Source organism: Penicillium hordei (assembly GCF_028827395.1).
Source record: "Penicillium hordei strain IBT 12815 chromosome Unknown utg000006l_segment0_segment0, whole genome shotgun sequence".
NCBI lineage: Eukaryota > Fungi > Ascomycota > Eurotiomycetes > Eurotiales > Aspergillaceae > Penicillium > Penicillium hordei.
The window spans coordinates 3,879,348-3,897,411 of NW_026623147.1; the positions used below are offsets into that span (position 1 = coordinate 3,879,348).

Genomic DNA, 18,064 nt, shown 5'->3' on the forward strand with positions numbered 1-18,064 from the left:
CTCTTCCTTCTCCTCTCTCAACAACCTACCATCACCAAGCCTGCAAATTACCAACCTATCCACTCTTTCCAGGCTTTGACCCTGGGCGAACTTGGTTTGGTCCTTCTCCCCCTCGTGAATGTGCGCGCCCGCGCTGTTCTTTGGGCGTGATTGATCGCTTGTAAAGCATCATGGCGTCAAACCTTCCAGCGTAAGTTGGACTTCTCTGGCTCTATTACGATCGAGACCCGATCTTCAGATCATCCGCTGACATGAATTGTAGCCAGCCAAATCTCCGGGTCACGAGTAAGACTCTCATTCTGTCGAATCGTCGTGGGACTTCTGCGGGGTTCCGCACCCGTACAAGACTAACATCTCTGGGTATATAGTTATCGCGGCTGACGGCTTGTACAAACGTGATGTCTTCCGTATGTTGTTTCCTTCAGATCGGTCGATTGAGTGCTGCGGGGTTGAACTGACCATTTCTTTTTTAGGATTCCCCGATCCATTCGCCGTGGCTACTGTTGGAGGAGAGCAAACACATACAACTTCCGTGATCAAGAAGACTCTGAATCCTTACTGGAATGAGCCATTCGATTTGTACGTGATACCCCGCCACTGGCTGGAAAAGGGGTGAACCTCATTAACCATGGATCTTTACAGGAGAGTCAATGAGGACAGCATTCTTGCGATCCAGATCTTTGACCAGAAGAAATTCAAGAAGAAGGATCAGGGTTTCCTCGGAGTCATCAATGTTCGCATCGGCGATGTCATTGACTTGTCGATGGGTGGTGATGGTACGTCCGAATACCGCCGATCGCGAGTCATAGAAACGTGGACTGACCTGATGGCCATGTGCCCCCCACAGAAATGCTTACTCGGGATCTGAAAAAATCGAATGATAACCTCGTGGTCCACGGAAAATTGATCATCAACCTATCCTCAAACCTAACCACCCCGCATCCGAACCAGAATGGACTCCAACGTCAACAGGCCCAGACCTCGACTTCCAACGGTCTTGTGCCCCAGGTTGCAGCACCAACACCCCAATCACAAGCTGGGCCGAGCACTCTCGATACGTCCCCTGCTGCAGCATCAAGTTCGTCATTGGCCCAGCGCACTCCGACCACCGGTCCCCCGGCCGGTGCTCCTCCCCCGTTGAATGGCGCCCCCACCAACCCCCCTGGACCCGGCGCCCCCTCTCGTGCCAATCTCAGCTCCTTTGAGGACAGTCAGGGTCGACTCCCTGCCGGATACGAACGACGCGAAGACAACTTGGGACGGACATATTATGTGGACCATAACACGCGCACCACGACATGGTCACGACCATCGGCCAACTACAACGAGCATGCCCAACGTTCGCAGCGCGAAGCCAACATGCAGCTCGAGCGTCGGGCCCACCAGAGCCGAATGCTTCCCGAAGATCGAACCGGTGCCAACTCACCCAACCTGCCAGATGCCCAGCAGATACCTACACCACCGCCCGGGCCTAACGCAGGAACCTCTCTCGCAACTGGAGCCCCAGCTGGGTCCAATGCCGCCGCGATCTCTATGATGGCGACGGGAGCCACCACTGCAGGCACAGGGGAGCTTCCACCAGGCTGGGAACGACGAGTGACGCCCGAGGGACGACCCTACTTCGTGGACCACAACACACGCACAACGACATGGGTCGATCCTCGTCGGCAGCAGTATATCCGCATGTATGGCCAGGGACAGACCACGGGGGGTGCGAACAACACCACCATCCAACAGCAGCCCGTATCCCAATTGGGTCCTCTCCCCAGCGGCTGGGAGATGCGTCTTACCAACACTGCTCGAGTATATTTCGTTGACCACAACACCAAGACGACTACCTGGGATGATCCGCGACTACCCTCCTCTTTGGATCAGGGCGTACCCCAGTATAAGCGTGACTTCCGCCGCAAGCTGATCTACTTCCGGTCCCAACCCGCGTTGCGCATTATGTCCGGACAGTGCCACGTTAAAGTCCGTCGTAATAATATCTTCGAGGATTCATATGCCGAGATTATGCGCCAGAGTGCATCCGATCTTAAGAAGCGCCTAATGATCAAGTTCGATGGCGAAGATGGTCTTGACTACGGTGGTCTTTCACGGTATGTTCTATTCTTTTTTTTCTTTCTGGTATAAGCGAAAAGTTGCTAACTCTCTCAGTGAATTCTTCTTCCTTCTCTCTCACGAAATGTTCAATCCTTTCTACTGTCTCTTCGAATACTCTGCCCACGATAATTATACCTTGCAGATTAATCCCCACTCGGGCGTGAACCCCGAGCATCTCAATTACTTCAAGTTCATTGGCCGAGTGGTTGGTCTGGCTATCTTCCACCGTCGCTTCCTGGATTCCTTCTTCATTGGAGCTTTCTACAAGATGATGTTGCGGAAGAAGGTCAGTCTTCAAGATATGGAAGGCGTGGATGAGGATTTGCACCGCAATTTGGCATGGACACTGTAAGTTAGATACATGCAATCTTGGTTGAATAACCATACTAACGCTATGGCAGGGATAATGACATTGACGGAATTGTGGAACTCACATTTTCGGTTGACGATGAGAAGTTTGGCGAGCGTCGCACTATTGATTTGATACCCGGTGGCCGGGATATTCCCGTCACCAATGAGAACAAGCCACAGTACATTGAGTGAGTGGAACCAACCCAGCCTCCAGCCTGATGAAACCCCGCTAACCAAATTGCAGGTTGGTTACGGAATGGAAGATCATGAAGCGTGTCGAGGAGCAGTTCGATGCCTTCATGTCTGGCTTCAACGAGCTTATCCCCCCCGATCTTGTTAACGTCTTCGACGAGCGTGAGCTCGAGTTGCTAATTGGTGGTATCGCCGATATCGATGTCGAAGACTGGAAGAAGCACACCGATTACCGCGGTTACCAGGAGCAGGACGAGGTTATTCAGAATTTCTGGAAGATCGTCCGCACCTGGGATGCGGAGCAGAAGTCCCGTCTTCTCCAGTTTACTACTGGTACCTCGCGTATCCCTGTCAACGGATTCAAGGATTTGCAGGGATCCGATGGTCCCAGACGGTTTACCATTGAGAAGTCTGGTGATCCTGCTGCGCTGCCCAAGTCGCACACTTGGTACGTATCCAATGCTGGTTCTTGTATCTGGTGTATCATAGCTAACCTTTTTCGTAACACAGCTTCAACCGTCTTGATCTCCCCCCTTATAAGACGCACGATGCCCTCGAGCACAAAATGTCTATCGCGGTGGAGGAAACGCTTGGCTTTGGACAGGAATAGAGAGTCTGTTGCTATTACCTCTACTCTGCCTCTACTGTACCTGGATCTCTCTTCCTCTTCCCCTCTTGCAGCAGCGTGCAATGCAGGATTTATTCCCTCTCCTGTTCTGGATTCTTGGTGTTCTTTGTTCAATGTAACCCACTACTCACGAAGCTCTCGTTTTTTTTCTTTACAAGCCTACCAAACCAACGTTCAAATTCCGATTTTCTGGATCACTGGATTAGGATAGGATTTAGGGTTGGAACATTACGGAGGTTAAGTCCATTCCGTTCCTCTTGTCCTTTTTCTTGTTCTTATTGTCCTTATCCTTCTCTTCATGTTGGACAGGGAATCCAGTTGCACCTCTCCTTTTTCCGTCTTGTTTACATCTCCCTCGAACTGGCTATACATACCCATCCTGGATCTTCCCACACTCGTTCTGTACTCAATATTCTACGTAGCAAAAAAAAGAATCATCGAACTTCCTCTGTCGAGATCTTTCACTGGCTTTTTGTTCGTTCTGATCTGATGCTTAGACTCATTCTAGAGTTCGCCCAATACACCCAATAGCTTTTCGCTACAGTGCAATCATGTCTAGCTATTGCGGGCAACTTAATGTGCAGGACGCCCTATCACAAGACTGAATCAGATTATCTTCCTGAATTAGAATGAAACAATACAGTCCAGGGGTAGATAACTATGGAACATTCAACTTGATATAGCAACACACACACACGCACACACATATACACACGCATACAGACAGTCTCATATCCCAATCAAACATTCAAACCAGCAGCGACAAGTGATAACCCAACAAGCAAGGAGACTTGCACTCCAATTGCTCTAGCACCGCCTTCATTACCACCAGAACTTGTAGAGGCACCCGCGGAGGCACTTGTGGAAGCACTTGCGGAAGCACTTGCGGAAGAACTCGTGGACGCACTCGCGGAAGCACTACCCGTCTCGGCCGGTCCATCGCAGTGCCAGTGGTCACCATGCGGCTCACAACCAGTAGACTCGGTAGGACTAGGGGCTGCAGGAGAAGCATCCGCAGAGGTGGTGCTCACTTCGGCCTTGCTTGCTGTTGATGTACCCGAGACAGATGTTGAGGCTGGGCCATCACAGTGCCAGTGGTCGCCATGTGGCTCGCAACCAGTAGATTCGGTAGGACTAGGGATTGTAGGAGAAGCGTCCGCTGTGGTGCTCACTTCGACCTCGCTTGTGGTTGATGTACCTGAGACAGCTGATGAGGCCGGGCCGTCACAGTGCCTGTATAGAAGTGTTAGTGAACATATCCGAGAGTATACGACCGGATAGAACGAACCAATGGTCTCCGTGTGGCTCACAACCGATTGAAGCAGTAGGAGATGGACCTGGATCCTCAGTTGAGACTGCGGATGAGACCGAAGTCATCAGTGCGATGAAAAAGATGGATAATCTCATTTTGGCAAGGTGGTTTGAGCGCTGTGTGCAGTATAATCACGACGACAGATATTTTCAAATCAGGGATTTGCTGCACAGGGTCCGGACCCTTTATACCTGCCGTTCCGCTGAGCTAGTAGGGTTTGCGATGCCAAGAAAAGAGGAAGTCTTGGTGCCCCAAAGGTTCTCAATGAGCCTTGGCGCCGGCGGGGGCTGTCTCATTGTATTGGGAAGACTATTGGTCTTTGGCTAGATGGCCGTGTCTGTGGGTGAGAATTTTTATTAATGAGCGCCATGCTTTCCCCCGAGATATCTTGGCTATCTTGGATTGGACCATTCGTAGGTCAGACCAGACAGTCCCTGCTGATCAGGAGCTATACAATACCTTCTTTGTGTTAATTTAGAACTCAGGAGAATAACTAACCCTTCTCGGTTTGTTAGTATATTTGCTTAATGTAGCTATCCTCTAATATCAGTCGATGTTGTTGGGCTACGGCCCCAGAATCGGTGGAAACATGTGCCCGAGAGGCTGACTGCGCTAGCTAGTCAATGCGAGCTAGGGTAAAACGAGCGCCACTGTATTGACCCTGGGAAAGAAATTCCCATTCGGCAGTTAAATTAGGTGGGTATTATACGAGATATCGTGTTGTCCCAGCAAAGACGCAGGTGACTTGCAGCCGTATCCCGTCTCATATCTCCAGTTCTTGGACCACCAAGTTGAATTCAGATAGCAATAACCAGCTACTTTCCTTTAGTCTTAATAGAAGATAGTAGAACATGCAATGGAGTTCGTTCCAATTCTACCGCTTAACAGCCTCCCAATATTGCGCCTGATATGCATTCTTATTCAACCCACGCTCATTCCGCCCATATACCACCTCCAACCCTCGGACTGGCAAGTCAGGCAATGTGATATTTCCAATCGTGGGATCTGTCTCCTGGAAATCGAACCCCATGCTCTCACTTAACGTCACAATCTCGTCCAGCGACAACTGGACAAAAGGTGCGGTGCCATATAATAAAGGTCCTAGGTTCACCCAACGGCCACCAGGACGAAGTAGTCTGTGGATAGTCTCAAGATATGTGACTAGGTTCCGCGCGGTATCGATGAAAAACAAGGTCACGAGTATATCGTATTGACCCGTGTGTTCTGCAAATACCGTAGTGAAATCTCCCTCTATGAGCAAGACAGATGATAGGTGAACGACTTCGTTTGGAAACGTGACCGAGCGCTGGAGGTCATCGGTCGTGGGCTGGTGAGACCACCAGTCGATGTATGGGTGAAATGATACACTGTTGGGGACGGAGAGACTGGATACATAGCGGTATGCCAGATTCATGTACATGGACCATTCATTCATAATGACCTCGAAGCCTAATCTCTAATCAGCAAATAAAAGTTTCCAGGTAGGAAATTATGCACTCACCTCCAAGCTTGTCAATCTCATGCGCCAGTCTTCCCAATCCAGACCCAGGCAACAGCACTCGCAAGGGTCTATCTTTTGTCCGTGGCGTCTCGGAGATCGATTTCAAAATCCATTCAAAGGATTGTTCTCGTTCTTCATGGCCCCCATCTGCCCAGTCACGCACAAAATGCTTCATTCCCTGAGAGACGCTAGTCTTATCGGCGGACCGCTGCTGATTCTCGTTTTCTTTGATAAATTCGTCCAACTCAGATTGAGTGATATTGTAGAACCAAAGACCATGATCGACAATAGATCTGGCGAGTCCGTTGTTTGTGTCCAGCAGATGTTCCATTGTGTTTAGTTTACGCGTGTAGTGGACGGTTGATTCGAGCATCTACACCGGTCAGTCGAACCTGCTTAACACTTAGGCATCCGCCAAAAGAATAGAACGAAAGACATATCATACCGTTCGCTGCCGCTTGGGGACATTTTTGTAAAGATTTCTCCATCGATCTACCTCAGCTAGGTTTTTATCTTTGTAGCGGGTATATCCATGCAGGGCAGTTAACAATCGATGTCGAGGGTGGGTAGTGTCCCATTTCCCACTGGATCGCTCAAGTTTCTGCAGTAGACGTGTGTGTTCTTCATTCTGTGTAGACAATGGCACTGAGTATTGAGATGCAGTATGTTTGTAAGGTTCAACTTTATAGGTAATATCCTGTAAGATATTAGTCCTAAGTGGATAGTATCAGTTTCAGGATATTGATCTGACCTTAATCCACGGGGAGAGATGGATGGCAAATCCCGCCCATGCCACGCATATGAATATGAAGAATGCCTCACGCAGCATGTTGTCGGAATTGGAGAATTGAAAAAAGCAATTGGAGGGAAAATCTAGCACCTCAGTAGACCCTTATGTGAGTAACTGCCAAGCCTTGCCCAGCCCTACCCTCTCAAGGTCCTCGATGCCAAGAAACCATCGAGGTTTCCGGGAGACATGGCGCAGCAAAATGGGTGGATTCGCAGAAAGAAGACATACAGCAACATAAATGGGTAGTTCGATGGGTTTTCAGGCGATGGGATGAGACTATCTGTCAACCAGTTCCTTTTCAGATTCATCATCGAGGCGATAGCATCGAATAGCAATATTGAACACCTTCTGGATCACTCTAACCGATTTGAATCTTCGGAAAACTTACTAGAGTCTGCCGTACCGGGGTCCAAAAACGCAAATCAGAGTGATCGTGATATTCAAACTGAGACGAGACGTAAAATAATCATGCCAAGCCAACCAACACCACTAGGGTTAGGTATCTTTTGTATGGCAACTTAGTACAAAAGGTACATGAACACAATGTAGTCATAGCCTCAATTTTATTAACTTCCAAATTAGTTATGGAAAATATAGGAAGATATATTGATGTGAATGAAATTGTTAATTACTTCCAATGTTCCTACCAAACTTGGCAATAATTATTAAGTACGCTAGAAACAAGATAATAGTTAGACTCTTATATACGATACACCTGGGCGAGCAGCTAGGGCCGACCCTCCGGGCCAGCCTCGCACGAATGACAACCAAGCACCTAGAAGAAATACCTGCACAAAGCTTTCCATTCACCGTCGCTGAACTTGGCATCACGTGGGTTAATGGGAGTCGAGTGAGCGACCAATGTAATTGACCGCCAGATGAATCTTCGTCTTCCTCGGTCAGGCAGTGACGGAGGACCATATCACACTAGGGTTGTTCACTAGTACATCGATACGGACGCAGAGCTGTTTCATTTCACGTGAGGTCTTCTTCACCGGCTCGGACAGTGACAGGTCCATATATACAGTCGCGAATTGAAGACTCGGGCGACTGCCCAAGGCCGCTCCAACTCACCAACGAAACCCCGCTTTGGGGCGCAGAGAACCACTAATCTCGACACGAGGGAGACCCCTGTCATTGCCTGATTTTTCTTCCACGCAATACTTAACTGAAGTCCAATCACCTTTCTATGCTAAGTGAGTGAAATCTATCCGGGTGGTTCATCGAGATATGTCGCCAATAGTTCACTTTGTGCGCCACGCTCAAGGCGTCCACAATCTCAGCCATGCAAACCACCATTTACTCGACCCCGAACTGACCCCCTTGGGAGAAGAGCAAGCCCGTGCCTTGGGTGTTGGGTTCCCTGCGTTGGAAAATATTCAACTGATTCTGTCATCGCCACTGCGGCGCACCATTCAGACCGCACTGCTGGCGTTCTCCTCGCAGGTGGGGGCCGGCCTACAGGTTATCGCCTGGCCAGAGGTGCAGGAAGCAAGCGATCTCAACTGTGACACTGGTAGTGACCTGCTTGATATTAAGGCCGAGTTTGAGAAACTGCCGGTAGATTTTACTCTCGTAGAGCCTGGCTGGCACATTAAGGTATGTTTTTCGTGTCTAATCTGCTTGATTCATGTAAGACTAAGCAAGCTACATATATATAGCAAGGCAAATGGGCTCCAGCCGCGGGCAGGCTTTTAGAGAGAGCTCAACTGGCACGGCAGTGGCTGAGCCAGCGACCTGAAAAGGAGATCGTGGTGGTTTCGCATGGCTGTTTTCTGCATTTTCTTACAGATGACTGGGTGAATGCCGACAATTTACATGGTGCGTTATTAGCTTCTCACATTCCGCCGTCTCGTGCTAATCTATACTGTAAAGTAACGGATTGGGCTAATGCTGAGGTTCGCTCCTTTGCCTTTGTACATGAGGATGGGAGGCCGGTTTTATGTGAGACAATAGAATCTAGGGAAAGACGAGGATTGGGACCAGTTGCCCTTACTAAAGAACAACGGCTAGAGTTGCAGCGGATGAAACTGCAAACTTGGATCAAATGGGGTGTTATATTGGCGTGATCTATTTTTCTAGTGGTTTATATGCTGGAGCATTTAGTATCCTTATAAATAATCCTAGCTCTGGAAAGACATGTAATGCAAATCACCAATAACGAGATACGAGATATACATTCTCTTGTTGAACCTTTGTTCTCACCTCTTCTTGCTGCTTGCTGTGTTTTCATGGGAAGGTGGGGGTGGAATGATTCTCGATGAATGAACAAATTCGGATATGAAGAAACAGGCATAAAGCCGCGGACAAAGGCGTTTACTCCTTGCACCTCTTATACAAACCTATAAACCGAGAAATAACTAGTGTAACAAAAAAAGTCCTAAACAGCTAGGCATATCGATGAGTGAGTGATATGATGCAGAAATGATATTCAACCCTGAAAATGTACTCAGCTATAAAGAATCTATCTTCACTCAAATATGATCTTGTCCACTTCTTATTGACATAGGTTCATGTAATGTACAGCAGTTAAACTTACCATAAGAACCAAATTTCGGATAGAATTGCAAATTTTAGAGATCCCATACCAATGAAGCGGCCCTCCTCCAACAAGTCCCCTGGGCCAGTCTTGATCGTGCTGTGAATTCAGCCGTTCGGAAAATCATCACCTTGCTTGGCTGCTCCGACGCTTTACAGCAGCCTTGGGCTCTGGCAGATATTTTGCTATAAACGATAGGCCAAAAGCAAGTATGATCATGAGCATCCAGATGGCATGGCCTCCAGCCAGCTGTGTCCTCGCACCCAAAGCGAAAAGGCTGGTGAAGAGAGCGGGGGAGAAGGCTCTCAGCCCGCTCATACCAGTCATAGCCAGCGCATTCAGCGTGCCCAGTACCTTCGGCGAGGGCGCGACGTCGTTCAGGACAAGCTGGATCGCCGTGAAGCTCATGCTAACTCCGCAGCCAATCACCAGCGAGATTGGCAAGACAACCCAAAAGGCCTTGACTGATCCGTCCGTGCCCATCCGCAGAAATACATTGCCAATAGGGCAGGATAAGAAAAATAACGGATAGACATTAGCGCAGAGACGTATCACTCCGTTCGACCCTATCCTCTTCTGTAATGGCGGGAACACCAGGATGAGCCATGTAGCTTGTGCGGCGCCATTTAGACCCATCATCAATGAAATTTGTAGAGTTGAAAAGCCATACCCTCCGAGACGTACGGGAGTGAACCAAAAGACGGGAATAATGGCGGTGTAAGCGAAGGCGAGGACCATGAGATACCCATACGCGTATAGGACCACACCAACCCCTGGTGATTTGAGAAGTTGCCATGTCGATAGGTCGCCGCTCTGGACCGGCGCACCGGATGCCGCCTCCTCACTATCACGGTCCACCACAACTGGCTCCTTCTTCAACGTCTCTTCAACAAAGAAGGCACTAGACACGGCAGCGGTGCCTCCGATCAACGCCACCACCAAGCTCGAGAGCGCATAGGGATATTTCTCGAAGAAGCCGGCAGACCCGAAAACACCAGGGTACTGTCGTACGGGGTCAGAAAGTGCACCGCCCAATAAAGGACCGAGGAAAAGGCCCAAGTTCCCGCTGAAGGCGAACCAGCTGAACGCCCGGGCCTGGGTACTGGGTGTGCTGTGCTCGGCCACCATCGTGCGGATGGTAACAATGGTCCCAGCAAAGACGCCAGCAAGACACCTAAACAAGATCATTTGCGGTATGGTCTTTGCCAGGCCGAAGACGCCTGTCGTCACAGTAACACCGAACAAGGAGGAGACCAGGACGGGCTTACGGCCGAGACGATCGGCTGCTCGACCCCATAATATCATAACAACGGCCTGCGTGAGGGAGAACATTGACTCGATGAGTCCACTGTAGAAGCCGATGTCCGAGTCTGGCACGTCTCCGTTGTCCTGCACCATCTGGCTGACATAAGGGAAGATGGAGAAGAAGGCCAAGGGCTCGACTGCACGCGCATAGCAGAGCAGCAGGATCTGGAACTTGGGCAAGGGCTTTTTCTCGTCGTCATTGTCCCCATCTGACCCTGATGAACTGCCCAAAGTGTCTGGTGCGGACACGTCATCATACTTGATCTTGCTGGACCCTAGGAGAGCTGTAGTCTCATCTACATGGTCACTTTGCTCCTGTACAGCATCAGGCTGCCTGGCTGTACCTGCGAGTGCGACCATATCTGGACGTGAGAGCTGTGGTGCGAAGAGGTGAGATTGAGGTTAAATGGCGAATCCATTGAGCCCCACACCGCTTTCGCGTCGCGCTTGACGCGTGAAGCAGAGAAGTTACAGGCTGAATATACTGCAATGGTCATCTTTGAGAGACGTCATTGTAAACTACTTTCTCGCATTCTATATTTACTTTTTGAACTATGCCGCACAGCTCCTGGCCCAAAGTCACCATTACACGGTCCATAATAAAATCCCTATGCCTTCTACAACAATGCCCAGGCACATAGTACAACATATATGGAGTTAGTTTACCATCCAATCAATTGCCATTTCATCTCTCCCCTTTGATTAGGAACAGCCGCAATTCCCCAATATGACTGTTCGGTGTGATTTTTCCGTATCGGAAGAATTTATAGATGACGATGACTCACTTGACGCTCAACATTTTTGAACCTAGACAATCGAGCAATTATAGATTCATTCATTGAACAAACATTATAACTTGGGACTGAAAACAAAGAACAATCAACATGAGCCAAGGCCATGTTATCATCGTCGGGTGAGGGCCACTTGACGTCTACTCTTTTCTTTCCCTCTTCTTTTTTTTTCCATCTATTAACAGTAAGTCAACAGAGCCGGCGTCATCGGTCTCAGCATCGCAGTCAAACTATCCAAATACTCGAAAGTCACCGTCATCGCGAGAGAGTTACCGGGAGACGTTGGCATTGACTACGCCTCCCCATGGGCAGGGGCACATTTTCGCCCCACCCCCGCAAAAACAGAAGACGAACATATAGAACAGAACTGGATGCGACAAACCTACCAAGAATTCGAGGAGATCGCCAAACATCACCCGGAGGCCGGCGTGGATTTTATTCCTGCGGTCGAATATTTCGACTCGGCCGACCCGACCTCGTTCCTAGCAGAAGCAAATGGCTACACGACATGGCCGGACTTTCGTATTCTCCACCCTGCAGAATACCCCCCTCAACATCCGTCTATCCAGTTAGCCGTTACCTACCGCAGCTGGGTTCTGAACTCGCCGGTTTATTTAAGGTGGTTACAGACGCGGGCTGAGGCGCAAGGCACTCGGTTCATTCGAGCCCATTTGACGAACCTAGAACAGTGCTTGTCTGTCTATCGGAAGGAGAAATCCCAGGACGAGAGCGATCGTGTTTCGGCTGTTGTCGATGCAAGTGGGAGGGGATTTGATGATCCCGCCTCCTTCCCCTCGCGGGGTCAGTTCATTATCGTCTCGAATTACTGTGATAGAACTATCAGTCATCATTGGAGTGATGGTTCCTCTACGGTCATTATACCCCGACCTCTGGGTGGTGGGACTGTCATTGGTGGGACGAAGGAGCCTAATAACTGGTATGCTTTTTGAGTTCATTTATTTTCCTAGGTTGGAGTGGCAATAATGCTCGTCAGGTCTGAGGATATCGATGATGCTTCAACCGAGGCCATTTTAAGGAGGGTGAGAGATCTCTGTCCTGAGATGGTTTACGAACAGGCGGATGGGCTGCCTTCGACGAATGGGTTTGTTATAAAGCAAGTGTACGTTGCTCGGCGCCCAATGAGACGTGGTGGACTCCATTTTGTCACAGGGCACTTAGTCGACCGTGCTAATAACACTCTTCCCCTGGTTTCTTGTTACGGTGCTGGAGCAAATGGGTACAAAATTAGCTGGGGATTGGCAGGTGAAATTGACAAGTTTCTTTCTTAGTACGGATGCAGCACACTTCTGATTCAATGGAAAAGACATTTATTCTTTACATTTTATTAAGGATTCGCCCTATGGTGCATTCAAGTACATGAGCCTGCATTTAGGGATAAGATCCTAACTTTGCTAGAGTACTTGGAAAAATACTGGGTATCCTATTTCGCCGTAAGTAAATATGATTTCGAGATAGTATGTACAAACATTATTGAGTCCTCAGAACTCCGATCCCTCTAAAACCAATGCCAATAAAAGAAACATAAAATGTACCGCCAGATTAACCACCCAGCATCATCCAAGCCATGGTACCAGCCCAACCAAAGACAAAGATCAAGGTCAAAATACTGGCACCGGCCTTATCCCCAGTCGTAATAGGCTTCTCTTTGTCGTTATCCCCACCTTTTCCTTCACCCGCATTGGGATCACTGCTGCTGTTTCCACCAGTCTTGGAGGTAACAGGTCCAAATGTGCCGGTGTTAAAGTTGATCATATTTGCAAGGAAAATATTTGTTGCGCTGATCTCCTGCTCCATGCCGGTCGATCCGTCCCACTTGTTTTGATACCACGTGATACCGCATGAGTTGTTATTGTTTCCCGTGCAGGACTTCGCGGCGGCTTCTGCGGAACTTGCAAGTTTGGGCTTGATCTGCGCTGCGGTATCGGGGACCAGGAGTGCGGTGAATCCAAGCCATGATGAGGTGAGGCCCTTGAAGAGGATTTCGTTGAAATTGCACTTTTTGATAGGCTCACAGGTTACGTCTTCGAAGACGTCGCCGTTCGGGAAAAAGGATTTTAAGATTTTTCCCAGGAGGCCATCTACTGGGGTCTTCCACTTTTCGTCTCCATTTGTCTGTACAGATTGAGTGTCAGTGTCTGCAAATAGAAGGGTTGACCATGCAGAATGGCTCAATGGCGAATATCGAGGTCCAACTCACAAAGTTATACATGTAGGCAGCACCCATCAGGTATGTGCCGTAGTTGTAGGTCCACTGGTAGTTACCAGCGTCGGCGCAGTCATTTGCCATTTGTGTTGAGTCGGCAACATTCCAAGTCTTGTTGTTCACTAGCGGTGAGGAAACAGACCAGTCCCAGATCTTCTCGGCCCATTTGGTGTACTTTTCCTCATTCGTGTAGCGGGCGAGGCGTGCAGAGAGTTGGAACAGACCGCCGTTTGATACGGAGTTCTTCATGGTGTATCCGTCCTGGTAAGGGAAGAGCTGCCAACGCAGACCACCACCACATGTCGTTGTATCCCATCGAGCGGTCTGGGTGTTAAATACACCCTGTGCGAGCGAAAGCCACGAGAATTGGTCCGGGACGTCAGGGAATTTCAGCTCGGCGGCCAACATGGCTGCGAGACCCCAGAACATTTGGTCATCATTTCCCTAGAGATTCGAGAATAGTCAGAACAATATTCTTCCAAGTATTTTGGAATCGCTGTATGGTTCTCACCAGGTAGCTGCTGTAATTGCTGGGCATGTAGTCACCCTTATCGCCTGACTGCCACTCCATTCCTTGGCTCACCAAAGAGTTATAGGTCGTGTCACCCGTGAAATGCCAGTATTGAAGCAGCGCAAGGAAAAGAGCAGATCCCTCCCACCATTTTTCAGGGAAGGAGCCAGGGATTTGTCCAGTTTCATTGCCGGCATACCATCCCATCATGGAGTAAGCACTCGTACTTGCGGCATCTTTGATTGATTCTATCCAGTGATCGCAAAGTCAGTCCTCTGCCACCTTGTATCGGAAAATAAATGCGAGTATCCATGACGTACGTTCATCGCTGATGTCCAATTCGATCGCAGGCGTTAACGTTGAAAAGAGGAGTGTTGCGATGAGGCCATTAAGTATAGACCATGTTCCGGACAAGTGCATTTCGGCTTAAATCAATCATAGATGGTATCGATCTCAAAGTAAAAAAAAAAAAAGCGCTCGTGATTCGAGGTGGAAATTGGCCGAGACCTTGCTTGTCAAAGGGAGTTTGGGGGTTGGGGATGCGGCGCAATGATGCATGGGCAGAAGACCCCCAATCCCAAAAGTTCCATATTAATAGTTTTCAGGGCATTATCCACTTTTCTGTGGAGTTGAGACAAATTGCAAGCTTTTGCTGGTTGGTTTCGCAAAGAGATGACCGACGATCAACCAGTAGATCTATCATGTCGTTCGCCACCGAGCCGAGTGTGAGCCGATGTCGTTTGTGTGCGTACAAAAGTTAAACAGTTCAGGTTGAGTGGGCTCGTTATTGGTAGATCAAATTGTCGTATTTTTATTTGAACTGAGTGAAAGCGACAGATCAGCAACAGATCAGCAACAGATGATGTCGAATAATATAGGATCTTTTGTTTTCGGATAGGTTAGGGCTCATTTAATTCCCCACTCTCTCGGTCACCACGCATCTGCCAAGACATATAACGCGTGTAAAGAGGGCCAGACAAGCTATTCGACAGATCCAACCAAGGAACCTGGACCCTCTTGGTTTTATATTCAATGGTTTATGTACGTGGGATGTAATATTTCCACATCTATTTATACAGTCCCTAGCTATTATATCAAGTAATTAGTGTACTAACCTACATCCTAGATATTTCTGTTCTTTTCCAGTATTCCCACCCCATTTAATCTCAATCTCTTCAAACCTTGAAATGTCCGTTTTCGGATGACCACATTTGGTAAAGTCATAATGGGCCTGAGGCAGAAAGGTGGGTCCAGGGGTCTCTGACGTCAGAGGCGGGAAATTCGGTTTTCTTTGACGATCAAAAGGGCTGTGTTTCATCCCCACTGAGAAAGAATCAGGGGTTTCGTATGGGTTTGAAGGTCCAGACTATACTTCTTGTATACCCCGTGTTGTCTCCTGATGTTCGCCAAAGAATCGTGACTGGATTTTGATGGCAAGTTGGGAATCCTTGTGGGAGGGTAAGCTACCACAACTTACAGGTTCATGTGAGGGGACTCCTTTCTTGGCAGTAATACAATACAGTTGTAAATAAAAGCGAAAAAAATAGCTTCTGTATTAGATGTGTATGGTTTCTATAGTATCCAGATCATCCATTTAAGATGGTCGTTGATTTGTTTTGAGATATGGCGTGAATTGAAATCCCACCGGCGTGTGATCAATGTGAAAAAATTCTACAATGCACCTCGTCTAAGGATTGTCTTTCACTAATCACTGCACAGGTGGCAAATACATGCTCTTTCCCGCAGTGCTAGACTTATATTGATCCTATGGACTTCCTACATGTGGTAAAATAAGACAAAATAAACTATAGGAATAGCCAGCAAAAAAAAAAAACTTGAAATTGGTCGACTGAAATATCTCTTCGAACATTCAGATCGTAGTGGAGGACATAGAGCAGAATTTGGTTCATGCTAAGCAAGCCGCAAGACCGTGGGTGAAGTCAAGCGCATAAGCATGAACCTCATTCTGCGTGATCGGAAGAGTCCGAATTCTGATCGCTAGCGGAACTATCGGATTCAAATTGGGGCCCATGCTTCACACTGAAACTTTCTTCCGATCCCGAGGAAGACAACTCTTCACTCGAGATACTTCTATCTGTGATGCCATTGGAAGAAATGTGAAGGACCTCGGCGATTTCGATATCCGCAAAAGTCTCCGAAGTGTCACTGGGGCTCTCGTGGCTAGGTTTTCCATAGGGAAAGTGCAGCTCATCAGAATAAGACTCCTCACTATTGTCGTCAGAGTGCAAAGATGGTCTGTGGTTATTCCGTCGAGGAATTTTCCTGCTGTATTCGTCTGAGTCGCTATCTGACGTACTTCGTTTCCGTTTGACTGTAATAATATTGGTCAGATTACATCAATAATGCGAGGCACTTAATCCGATAATCGATCAATGAAGCGATGAGGGGAAATCAAACTGACCCTGTTGGAGCATAACTGATTCCCTCTCATTTGGTTTTGATCCGATCTCGTATAGTATTGCTTTTGCGTATGCAGCCGCGATTGCCGCCGCATATGGTTGCCATTCTTTCGCTTTATGTCTATCTCCGTAGTCGCAGACTCCTCTAATTACCCCGACTGGAATCCGATTCATTGTACCTGCGGCTTCCATTTCCAAACCAATGATGTTGTGTTTGTCTCTCAGCTCGTTCCGCTTTTTCGCGTTCTTCATAACCTTCTCCCCTGACCCTATAGCTCCATACCATACACGGGTGCGCGCAGAGGAGGGTCGCACGTCTCTTGTGACCAGATGTTCGAAACCATCAGCATCTGTTTGGTAGAAATGGTCCTTGTCCTGTCCTGGGTCGTTAAAGTCGCCAGCTTCATGTTTCTTTTGCCGAATAGCTTCATAATGTTGCAAGAAGGTAGCGATACCATCTGGAGCAAAGAGTCTGATTTTGCCAATCGCGGATCGGATAACAGGCTCGGTTGGAGCTAGCACATGACCATCTTGCAGAAGTTTCAATCCTTCATTGTCTGTTTCTCTACCTAGGTCGTAGGCAATCAGACCAGCGTGGTCACCTTCAGGAAGCCCCACGAGAACATCACCCAATCGGATATCGCGAGGTGGGAATATTGACAGATTTGGGAGCCCCGCCGCAACTCCAACAAGAAGTCCAAACCACAAATTTGGAAAGAACTTCTTTATTTGACTGGCAAGCGCAGCCGCTGACCCATTACCATATTCTTGACCCGTGGGTAGGGTAGCAATGATGGCATGGTGCCCACCAATTTCACCAGCGATATACACATGATCGTCACCACGATCTAAAGGAAACTGACCCTCATGTAATTTGTCAAATGAGCATATAGCTGCTCGAGCCTCTATCAGAAGCGGGGCAATCCAGGCAATTCTGTACAAAGTTGGATCTAGTTTGTTCATCCTTAAAGAATCGTCAAAGGTCGGTTTTGAAGTGAAAGGAGCCTTTTGGTGAGTATTGTGGAGACGGAGCAGCGCTGGTATGCGAGGTGAATTTTTATCGTCGGATGACAGCCTTCCTGGTATCTGAAAGAGAAGAAAAGAGGGGTTGTGGTTTAGCGCCGTCTTGTCGACGTAGCTGACTTGTCAGCTGTAGAGTGCATGAAGCGGCTGATGGTCTCTCGGTTGTGATCGCGTACGCAATAGTCATTGTTTGAGAACGCTGCAAGCTTGGTTATATATCTCGCCACGTAGTTACATGTAACAATTTACTCGAAGGCACATCAAGAATTATCTCAAAATATGAGGGCAGGTGGCCTTGGCGTCATTTTGCAAACGGTTACAGCAAGCGTACTGGTGAAGAAAAATCGCTTACAAGAGCAGCGGAAGGTATTGAC

At 48.3% G+C, this 18,064-nt stretch overlaps 9 protein-coding genes across 9 annotated transcripts; 3 read left to right on the forward strand and 6 right to left on the reverse strand.

Moving 5' to 3' along the window:
* Positions 1 to 170: 170 nt before the first annotated feature.
* On the forward strand, positions 171 to 3,256 carry N7537_012083 (NEDD4 family E3 ubiquitin-protein ligase; the record flags this gene model as incomplete). Its single annotated transcript, XM_056903137.1, has 10 exons — positions 171 to 190; positions 263 to 285; positions 369 to 407; positions 474 to 579; positions 643 to 776; positions 848 to 2,099; positions 2,158 to 2,451; positions 2,505 to 2,642; positions 2,699 to 3,094; positions 3,157 to 3,256. The coding sequence occupies 10 exons, from the start codon at positions 171 to 173 to the stop codon at positions 3,254 to 3,256; spliced, it is 2,502 nt and encodes an 833-aa protein (XP_056748424.1).
* Positions 3,257 to 4,014: 758 nt separating this feature from the next.
* Positions 4,015 to 4,681, reverse strand: N7537_012084 (uncharacterized protein; the record flags this gene model as incomplete). The annotated part of the gene is made up of 2 exons (XM_056903138.1): positions 4,015 to 4,507; positions 4,563 to 4,681. The coding sequence occupies 2 exons, from the start codon at positions 4,679 to 4,681 to the stop codon at positions 4,015 to 4,017; spliced, it is 612 nt and encodes a 203-aa protein (XP_056748425.1).
* Positions 4,682 to 5,460: 779 nt separating this feature from the next.
* Positions 5,461 to 6,916, reverse strand: N7537_012085 (uncharacterized protein; the record flags this gene model as incomplete). The annotated part of the gene is made up of 4 exons (XM_056903139.1): positions 5,461 to 6,035; positions 6,088 to 6,460; positions 6,533 to 6,784; positions 6,839 to 6,916. The coding sequence occupies 4 exons, from the start codon at positions 6,914 to 6,916 to the stop codon at positions 5,461 to 5,463; spliced, it is 1,278 nt and encodes a 425-aa protein (XP_056748426.1).
* Positions 6,917 to 7,569: 653 nt separating this feature from the next.
* Positions 7,570 to 7,798, reverse strand: N7537_012086 (uncharacterized protein; the record flags this gene model as incomplete). Its single annotated transcript, XM_056903140.1, is given in 2 exon segments — positions 7,570 to 7,652; positions 7,666 to 7,798. 2 exon segments carry the CDS (start codon positions 7,796 to 7,798, stop codon positions 7,570 to 7,572), a joined length of 216 nt encoding a protein of 71 aa, XP_056748427.1.
* Positions 7,799 to 8,107: 309 nt separating this feature from the next.
* N7537_012087 (histidine phosphatase family protein) lies at positions 8,108 to 8,946 on the forward strand (the record flags this gene model as incomplete). The annotated part of the gene is made up of 3 exons (XM_056903141.1): positions 8,108 to 8,476; positions 8,539 to 8,698; positions 8,753 to 8,946. The coding sequence occupies 3 exons, from the start codon at positions 8,108 to 8,110 to the stop codon at positions 8,944 to 8,946; spliced, it is 723 nt and encodes a 240-aa protein (XP_056748428.1).
* Positions 8,947 to 9,542: 596 nt separating this feature from the next.
* N7537_012088 (MFS transporter) lies at positions 9,543 to 11,081 on the reverse strand (the record flags this gene model as incomplete). Its single annotated transcript, XM_056903142.1, has 1 exon — positions 9,543 to 11,081. The coding sequence occupies one exon, from the start codon at positions 11,079 to 11,081 to the stop codon at positions 9,543 to 9,545; it is 1,539 nt and encodes a 512-aa protein (XP_056748429.1).
* Positions 11,082 to 11,605: 524 nt separating this feature from the next.
* N7537_012089 (FAD-dependent oxidoreductase) lies at positions 11,606 to 12,704 on the forward strand (the record flags this gene model as incomplete). The annotated part of the gene is made up of 4 exons (XM_056903143.1): positions 11,606 to 11,634; positions 11,709 to 12,449; positions 12,507 to 12,632; positions 12,683 to 12,704. The coding sequence occupies 4 exons, from the start codon at positions 11,606 to 11,608 to the stop codon at positions 12,702 to 12,704; spliced, it is 918 nt and encodes a 305-aa protein (XP_056748430.1).
* A 368-nt stretch (positions 12,705 to 13,072) lies between these two features.
* On the reverse strand, positions 13,073 to 14,667 carry N7537_012090 (glycoside hydrolase family 76 protein; the record flags this gene model as incomplete). Its single annotated transcript, XM_056903144.1, has 4 exons — positions 13,073 to 13,645; positions 13,731 to 14,180; positions 14,248 to 14,495; positions 14,568 to 14,667. 4 exons carry the CDS (start codon positions 14,665 to 14,667, stop codon positions 13,073 to 13,075), a joined length of 1,371 nt encoding a protein of 456 aa, XP_056748431.1.
* A 1,541-nt stretch (positions 14,668 to 16,208) lies between these two features.
* Positions 16,209 to 17,630, reverse strand: N7537_012091 (nacht and wd domain protein; the record flags this gene model as incomplete). The annotated part of the gene is made up of 2 exons (XM_056903145.1): positions 16,209 to 16,579; positions 17,009 to 17,630. 2 exons carry the CDS (start codon positions 17,628 to 17,630, stop codon positions 16,209 to 16,211), a joined length of 993 nt encoding a protein of 330 aa, XP_056748432.1.
* Positions 17,631 to 18,064: the final 434 nt, after the last annotated feature.